Source organism: Xyrauchen texanus, chromosome 10, assembly GCF_025860055.1.
Source record: "Xyrauchen texanus isolate HMW12.3.18 chromosome 10, RBS_HiC_50CHRs, whole genome shotgun sequence".
NCBI classification, from domain to species: domain Eukaryota; kingdom Metazoa; phylum Chordata; class Actinopteri; order Cypriniformes; family Catostomidae; genus Xyrauchen; species Xyrauchen texanus.
In genome coordinates, this window is record NC_068285.1 from 24,062,444 (window position 1) to 24,072,010 (window position 9,567).

Sequence of the window (9,567 nt, forward strand, 5' to 3'; positions counted from 1 at the left end):
GTTATGATCATAACAACCCATTTCCTTGGTAACATGAGGTGGTAACGCCAAAACAGCTGAGAAAAAAGAAATGAGCCTGTGGATTATGTCATGTGCATGGCAAGTTCAGTAAGCCTGGTATTTCCCTTTCTGCTGATTATGCAATGGAGACATCTTGATCTTATAGTGCCTTATTGTATTAGTATGGGGGACACAACGTAAGATTTCCGTAGCAGCACATATTGAAACACAATTGTCTTACCTGTGCCGAAATAACCTCTGAAGCGATCAGTCATCCGATCCACGAATGCGCTGACAATATCGATCCCCATCAATGCAACCTGACACCAAACAAGAAAGAGACAATTCAGCTGAAAATGTCAACTCCTAGATCACTCTTGCTCTCATGTAGGCAAACTGCAGGACAGCAGAATCAGCAAAACACAAGAAGCCCAAAGCAGAGGTGATATCCAGTTTCGCACTGGATTCCGAACTGATTCTCCCCTAATTTTTAAACGCAAAAAAACTCTTGGTGCTGCCTTTAATATTCGCTGATTCAAAAAACAAATGTTTTAAATCATTATGAAATATTTATTTTTGGTAATAAAGTAAAAAAAAAAATGTTAAGTAATAAGTGAATAAATCACTGAAAATAATGTGAATAGTAGAGCTACAACAACTGGACACACACATTACAATAATGAGTATATGGGGGTAAATGTGCTTAAGTGTCCTGAAAATAGTCACAGTGCAAAATTTTTCACACAACATAAGAGTAATATCTAGCCGATTAAATGTATTAGGCAAGTACTATAAATTGTATTAGAACTATTAGTGTCCGCTGAGTCTTTTAAGAAAGATTATTGTTAGTGTGCGAGTGAGTGAGTGGGTGAATTAAAATGAAGAGATTGCAAGTGTGTATGCAAGACGTAGAGTGTATTGAGGATTGCAGGGGAATTGCTGCAGTGTATATCTTGGCAGTGCAGAATGGAAGTTTGCATTCCAAAGAAACAATCAAATATTCACTACATCCCAGAAGCTCCAGTTATGACCTATTTTAGGCAAAGCATCCAGAGAAAGTTGTGTGTAAGGGCAAAAGTGTGTGTGCACCTGCTGAAGGAACAACTGCACCTGGTGATTTCATTTGATATTGTTGAATGCATTTCGACTGGACTCAGCAATGAGCCTACTCATACTTTCTAAGAACATTTCTCAAGACAAACAACCTATTCAGTAAGCATTTCTGGCTCTTTCAACTACCTGGTCTATTTAGAAAACATCTTGTTTGTAAATAAAGGATATTCTTTCACTATAGTATAAGTTGTAGGCATAATAGCACCGGTACTTCCCTCTATGAACCACTGCTGTCTGATTCCTTCTTACCTAAAAGTACACACTTCAAATTAAAAATAAACTCAATATATAAAAGTTATTTTAAAAATGTAATTCGGTGGAGGGATGAAAACTGTCTACCAGATTTTCCAACAGTACACAAAGGAATTTGACCCCCTGCATTTATTAAATCACATATACTTGTAGCAAGTCTGCAGCTGTGTCTCTAATCTATGAATCAGTCCCATCATTTGTAGTCTGCAAACTCAATGCGTCTGATGTCATAGCAGTCCAATAACATCCATCCCTGAAGACCTCAGCTATCAGCTGAAGGTAAAACACTGATGGACCCAGATGGAGCACTTACAGCATGAGGCACCGGAAAGATTTTCGATGCATCTTTGAAGATGTTCCCATTCCAAGCATGTTCTGGTTCATGCAAACTGTGACATTAAAAAGGGAAGTAAAGCAGAACGGATCTTATTTGACTCAATAAGATGGCCTTAAACAATAGTAGCGGCATGAGCCAGCAAAAAAGCTCTCCCTGGCTTCTCATTGTAATTCAGAAACATAATTGACATGCATCCTCAAAGACGAATGCTTTCTTAATACAGCATAGTCTTAAGTAACTGTATTACAACAAGCATGTGTAAATGGGGTGAACAAATATAACTGCGCAGGCCCTCTGACATGTGGCGTGTCTTTTACTGCCTCAGTGCAACTGAACAATACCAATACGACACCTCCCCCATCCTCATGGAACCTCCCACTAGCATACCCAATCTCACATAGACACAAATTAATCTATAATTGACATACACTTCTGTGACTGTACTAAAGCTTGATTCTAGGTGGACAACCGATATATCGTCGAGGCTGATAAATCAGCTGATATTCTGCCTTTTTTTCATTATCGCTTCGGCCAATACATTTTACCTTTTGGCCGATTTGTTTCTTGAAGGCGCCAAAAATCGCCTGCTTGCATGCGATGTGACTGATACATGTAAACGACCAGTCACGGTTCATTTTTTGTTATGTGCCATGGTGTTACTACAATAATAAACAACACAGTGTCATTTAAACAGTCAGCATATCAGAGCCACGGCAGACGTGTTTGAGCTCAAAATGTTAAAGTGTTCACCTGTTTCATTCTCCCTCTCTCTCCTCAACAGTTCCCAGTAACATTTAACGGACTTGTATAATAATAAAAAGGCAAATAACATTACAACTAATATCATATACCATCTGCAAATATGCACATATCTCATTTAATTAGATGTAAGAACCCAGCCTCACATAACTTCAGCAGATCCAGCATCCTGTTAAGCGCTCGTTCATTTACCTCTAAAGCATGTATTCTATCAGTCACTCCTCTACAGTTCCCTGTCACAGTTGACTTTCTTTTCTAACGATAAAAGGCAAATATAAATAAAACTTCTAATTATATACTGTTTGCAAATATCTCGTTTAAACAGATTCACGATCCTTACGAAATTGCTAATTTGGACATGCCATCCATGGTTGCTGGACCACGGTGTGTACCGTTATTTCCTTTTTGCTAATATAATAACAATTTCTTTGTGTGCAAATAAATTACTAAAATTTGATGACTAAACAGACATCTTTAGAAACTGATACTTCCATTTAAAACAATATATTTTTTGAGTAAATATAGTGCTAAAAAAACCAAAAGTTTTTATAATTTGTTTTAGCAATTTTATGTTTATATCCTATATTAAATTGTGTGATATATCGGCATTGTATCAGCCTAATATCCCACCCTACTGTCTGGATATCAGCATCGGCAATTAAAAAAACCCATATTGGTCGACCACTAGTTGATTCTCACGAAACCAATCAAGAAAATGCTCAGGTAATATTTTACTTCAAAATCAACAAAAAAATAAGAAATTATCTTATGTATACAGAACATTGTCTATTTTTAGGGTCATTAAGATTTTTTTACATTTTGATTATTTTCATGAAGGTTATGCATTTTACCCCAAATTCGAATTAGTGCAATGCGTAAAAGATGTTCATTTTTTCTCACAACGGCAACATGGAGAAAAAAAATCATATATATATATATATATATATATATATATATATATTATTGTAAATTATTTAGCTTATAAATCATAGTAATTGATAAAGCGGTTTCCTTTAGTTTTCGCTTATTTGACATTAAAACTAGTACAACAGCATCTTTTTACTGTAAACTGTTGTGGTAATGGGAATCATCAATGAAAATAATAGTAAAAGTAACATCGGCACGAGTTGCAGAAATGAAAATAAAACGTAATAAGTGCTTAAAGGGATAGTTCATCCAACCAAAAATTATAATTCTGTCATCATTTGCTCACCATCATGTTGTTCCAAATGACTCCTTATGACTTTCTTTCTTTGGAACACAAAAAGACATGTTAGGTAGCATATTTGTCTCCATTCACTGTTTTACATCTTTTTTTTTCATATAATGAAAGCGAATGGTGATTGACATTCTGCAATTTGTCTAATATCCAGAAAAGAAAGTCATGACATTTTTGGGTCAACTGTCACTAAGTGTCCTGAAAATAATGCGAAAATTAGGGCTGTTACAATTATGAAATTTGGCTGAAGATTACTGGTCAAACAAATAGTTGCGATTATGACTATTAATTGTCTGTTTTATGGCTTTCACGATTAATTGTCATATAAATTGTTGGTGTTCTTTTCTGCATGTGTGTGCTTCATACACCATAAGTAATTTTGACATTTTTAACTTCAAATATATAAATCAAATAATAAAATATGGATAAACTATGATTTCCTTTTAAGACATTAAAAACTTAGGAATGACATGAAAAATAATGTGTTAAAAATCAAAATATTTCTAAAAACTTGAACTTTAGTTTAGGGTCAATTTTAAATTTACCCTTGTTTTTATGAACACATATTTCAAATATAATATAAAAAATATATTTTTTTATATTTATATTATATTATGGAAAAGTAAAATATTTATTTTCGCAGTTCTTCACTTTCACTCATTATTTTAATGCTCTGAATCCACAAGCCCTTATTTCTCATGAAGCAAAACCTTTGAGATTTCCTTTCATCATTTTATCACTCCACAAAAATAGAGCAAGTGTGCGTCTTAAGAATCAGATTGCTTGATGCACTCTTCAGGACAGGAGCTGATTGAACTCGGAGTTCAACTGAATGACACACAAACACATCGTTCAAGGCATTTATACCGTATATTTGCTCAAAATTCCCTTATTTGGGCATTAATTGGATTGGAATTTAAATGGCCAATAATAGCGAATGTCTCAAATAACCGCGGTTCGATCAAATAACCGTGATCAGACGATTATATAACAATGTAATCACAATGCAAAAAAAAATATTATTTTAATTTGTGTGAACTACCTGAAAATAATTTCACAATGCCAAATAAAAATAAAAATTTACATTTTGAAACAATCTCTATCGCGCTCTTAGCAAGAAGATTCTCTACTTTTGGCTCGTAACACTGGCACATCTTCTGATGGAACTGTGGAAGACAACACCATTGAAACGGGTGGCCGACGTGTAAATTGGATCATAGAAACATGTTCGATCGTGTTTTGCACCCAGTCTGAAATGCCCGTAAAGGCTCGCCACACGTCTGCATAACGGGACAGAGGCCAATTTGGTTTGTTCATTGTATGATATAATATAATGTGCCGCTCACCACTGGGAAGCAGTTGTGCATGATGTGTGGGCTTTGAAGAGAAAAAGCTCTTTATTGAAAAAGTGTTGGATTTTTTATTGCATGTGATTGAATGTGAGACACAGAATCAACATATTGAACAACAATATTCCTTTCCCAAAAACAGTGGGGAAAAGCGGAACAGCATTGTGTTTCAGGAGCGCTTTTGCTGTGCAGGGGTCCCCTCAGCTAGGGGCTTCCACTGAGGCAACTGCCTTCGTTTGGGCCACGGCTTGTGTGACTATACCAGTGGCGATGAGGCAGCAGGCGTGGGGATGTTAGCCAGGCGCTGGCCCGAGACAGAGAGAGAGCGAGCCAGTTGTGATGAAGTACTGCTCTGTTTTGGCAAAAAATGTCTCATAGCCTGTGAGTGTTGCAGAGTTGTGAAATAGTGCTCAGATGGAGACGTCGAAAAGGCCAGCTGGAGACACCGGAGCGGCTTTTTCTGCGTTACGCCTTTCCGTGCGGGTCAGCCAGATGTTAGACGTGCCTAAAAGGATGGGACTTAAACTCCATTATTGTAGAAAGGTTTCAACTAGGTCCAATAGAAGGACATTACCCATAGCGTCAGCTTATACAGAGTTTGCACTATACTGTTTTAGGCCTGATTTTCACCTGCTGACAGTTTTGTGGAGATTGCCAACAAAAGCCTGAAATCGTAAGCAAATCGGAGCTCGTTCCCATGAGCGACGATCGCAATGTATGAATTATCAAAGGTGCCATCTGAAAGAAGCGCCGATGTGTCGATATCAGTGAGATATCTAGCATGTTAAACATCTGGACCTGTCTGCGATTCCAAATCGTGCAATGTGAAATATGTTTTGACTGAATACAACCGCAGCTTTGACCTACAGCCAATGAGAGAGCAAGAAACGGGCACAGGAAGTTTCAGTGGGAGGAGTCCTGATGTACCTGCAACAGAACATCAACTAGAATGGCTGCGGTATCAAGAAAGTCTCATTGGACCGAAGAAATGGAGGAAAAATTAACGGAACAATGGCAGGAGCACCAGATTTGATGTTTCATCTGAACTGCACAACGACCGGGTGGAGAAAGAGAAGAGTTGAGGAGAAACTGCCAATTCTCTTGGACAGTCAGGTAAGCAAATAGGTAGATTTTTCAGTAGGAGGTACTATTTCATATTGAAACCAAATAAAACATATGATTAAAAACATACACATCATATTCTGGAATGCATAACGTATGATAATACATTTGTTTTTGTATCTCTTCTCGTGTGTACTCTGCCTGGACTCCAAATTACATTTCACAACAGAGTCGTCGGGGATTCGTCAACAGTGAAGTGTTTTGTAATGTGTTCACCCCTGACGCCGACTCGCTGTGTAATTTGAAAACTCTACGACTTCCATGACAAGACAGACAGTTGTTTAATATGAACGGTACCACAATCCAACATCTTTGAAAGTCATGTAGTGTGTAGTAGACATTAGTAACGCAATGTCAAGTGTACCGAGTTGTAAGGGAATGCTTTAAGTGTCTGGAATATAATGTCACAATCCAAGAAAACAAATGAACAAAGTAACTTCATTTTGGGGTGAACTATCACTTTAAGACTTGTGAAAATAGTCAATATGCAAAAAAATATAATACTAATAAAAAAAAGGAAATAATGGCCCTGAATAAGGGCTTTATTTTCTTTAAGCAAAATATTATTTAACTTTTTTTTCCTTGTATTGCTTTAGGGTTAAATATGACCAGTTAATTACATTGTCTGTTAAGATTATATAAACTGGTGGATCTGGATCCTTTCTTCAAGACTGTAACATCACACAAGCAAATGTCATAAAACACACCCTTTCAAGACTTGTTTAGTAAAATATGTGTCCTTAAAAAACAGGTAATTGTACCTTGTAATTGCTTGAATTGACCCATCCCGTCAGCTCGTCTATGGTTTTATCCAGGCGCGGTTTGTCCTGCTCCACGTCCCATGATCGTTCGGGGTCACTCAGGTAGTCTATGAGATCCGGGCCGACCTGCAGCCTCCGGGTCACGTCCTTCTGCAAAACTTGCTGATAAAAATAGTCCATATTGTCATTGTCCTCCATCGGGACGCTTTGTGGTTAGTCCTCCAGATGCAGAGAAACAAAGAAACAGCTGCTGAATGACTGTCAGCGTCGCGTAAACAACACAAGAAAACTGAAACGTGCACAAAGAGGAAGTCCAATACTGCGTTTAAGGAAACTCAGAGTTTCTGATCTTTGAAACTAAGATTACAAGACGTTAAAGTATGATTTAATTGCATTAAAGATGAAGTAACGGGAAATAAACAACATGGCGAAAGTTTCCAGGACCGAAAATGTTTAATAGTTCTTATTCCCCGAACAAAAAGCAGAAATGTGAGCGACCAGAGACACAAAGGGAAATAACGGTTATCCACGGCGGTACGCGCATAAAAACAATGTGTCCGTGCGAGTGCAGCAGGCAAGCAGTCTCGGCTAACAGTGCTAGCTTGAACCTTTATGGTCGAGTATCCTGGAGCCTGCCGCCGGGAATCTCTTCCCTCCTGGCCTCCATTTCAGAAAAGCCCGCTTCACACCGGAGCTGGAAAGCGCGCTAAACGCTGCGCTACTCTCGAAGCGCCCGTGTTTACGCTTTTATCCAAAAATAATCCGGAGTGGGACAGCTGCCTTAAAGCGCAGGACTCTCCTGTTAATCACGGCTGCTGAACCGCCGGTGTCCGGTACCACAATACTGGAATGTTGAATAGCAAACGATCCCGAACAAGAGTGATTGGGCCGAGGCTTGGAGGTCCTTCAACGCCGCACAGATGTCCAGCATTCTGCCTGAATGAAAATGTGTGCGTTTTTAGAACCCCTCTACCAAGGTGTGACCTTCAGTGTTAGCAAAACATAGCGTGATGCGGTGGAACGATGGCGAAGGGACAGAGGCCGTTTATTTAGAATGGATGTTAATGGGGAGATGATTCAGAAGGCCGAATAAACTGCTTTTGAGATTAAATAGCACACCACTTAAGGAATTGACCACCTCCAATAATCTTCAAAAAAAATTCACTAAACGTCTTTTAGAGTGAACTGTATGAGGAGTTTACTACGATAAAATTAATGTTTATAAGAGAAGTCAGGAACCCGTTTGCGCCAGGTAGTTGACAGTTTACGGCTCTCTCCGTTCATACATATGGTTTCCGCAAATTGTTACTTGCTGTCGTAACATGCTAGTTGACTGTTACGCTTTCTCCTATGGTAAAACGCTGAGATTGTTTTAGAGTATAAAATAATCTCTGGCATTACTGAAGGATGAGACTTCTTATTAATTATACGCTGTGTGATACTATCAGGAGAGATGCGTCTTTTATTATTATTATAAATACAAATTATTATTATTATTGGTGGTGGTGGTAACGTTATCAAAATAATCTTTCCTACTTCAACGAGAATATGATAGTCTCATGCTGACTGATGCTGTTAAAGCATGTTTACGTTTTTCTTCATTATTCTTCATGATTAATTACCATAAATGAATTACCGGTCTGAGTATTAGATATTATGAATACTTAATTTAAAACTTTTTCAGAGATGTCATATTGTTGCGCATTTATCAGCACCAAGCAAATTATAGCTGAATAATGTGCACGTTTGTATCTTTGACACAAAAAGTGATTGAGTTCTAGCACAAGCTGTTCTAGCTGCTTGTTCCTTTGTCTCCGTCTCCCTCTAGTGGCATTTATTTGTCACACTCAAACGTGAATGCTCCTTTACGCTCATGTACACCGATCAGCCACAACACTAAAACCACTATTGTTTCGGTGTCCCTCGTGCTGCCAAAACAGCGCCAACCTTCATCTCAGAATAGCATTTAGACATGCTATTCTTCTTCAAATAATTTTACAGAGTGGATATCTGAGTTAGCATAGACTTTGTCAGTTTGAATTAGTATGGCCATTCTCTGTTGACCTCTCTCATCAACAAGGCATTTCCATCTGCTGAACTGCCGCTCACTTTATGTTTTTAGTTTTTGGCACTATTCTGAGTAAATTCTAGAGACTGTTGTGTGTGAAAATCCCAGCAGATCAGCAGTTATAGAAATACTCAAACCATCCTGCATGGCACCAACAATCATATAATGGTCCAAATCACTGAGATCACATCCTTTTCCCCATTATGATGGTTGATGTGAATATTAACTGAAGCTCCTGACCAGTATCTGCATTATTTATGCACAGCTGCCACACAATTGGCTGATTAGATTATCGCATGGATTAGTTACAGTTGGTGCCAGACGGGCTGGTTTGAGAATTTCTGTAACTTCTGATCTCCTGGGATTTCCACACACAACAGTCTCTAGAATTTACACAGAATGGTGAAGAATATCATATCAGAATGCCATTCTGAGATGCGGGTTGGCGCTGTTTTGGTGGCATGAGGGGGATCTATGCAATAGGCAGGTGGTTTTAATGTTGTGGCTGATCAGTGTATCTACCTACTCCTTTAGCTTTTGCACCTTGGCTACAGGGTGCAAAACACAAGGAAATTAGCAATGCAAAT

General features: G+C 38.2%; 1 protein-coding gene across 40 annotated transcripts in view; it reads right to left on the bottom strand.

Annotated features, from left to right (window-relative positions):
• Nucleotides 1-7,834, bottom strand: part of clasp2 (cytoplasmic linker associated protein 2) — a 62,275-nt gene extending 54,441 nt beyond the window's left edge. For 27 of the 40 annotated variants that reach the window (XM_052135212.1, XM_052135246.1, XM_052135207.1 and 24 more), the window contains exons 1-2: nt 6,913-7,834; nt 242-320 (exon numbers count right to left, since the gene is read on the bottom strand). In XM_052135212.1, the coding sequence (XP_051991172.1) occupies nt 242-320; nt 6,913-7,110 (277 nt within the window). In that variant the 5' untranslated portion in view covers nt 7,111-7,834. The remainder of the gene's footprint in view (nt 1-241; nt 321-6,912) is intronic. The other 13 variants (XM_052135243.1, XM_052135242.1, XM_052135252.1 and 10 more) reach the window with 1 other exon arrangement.
• Between the last annotated feature and the right edge of the window lie 1,733 nt (nt 7,835-9,567).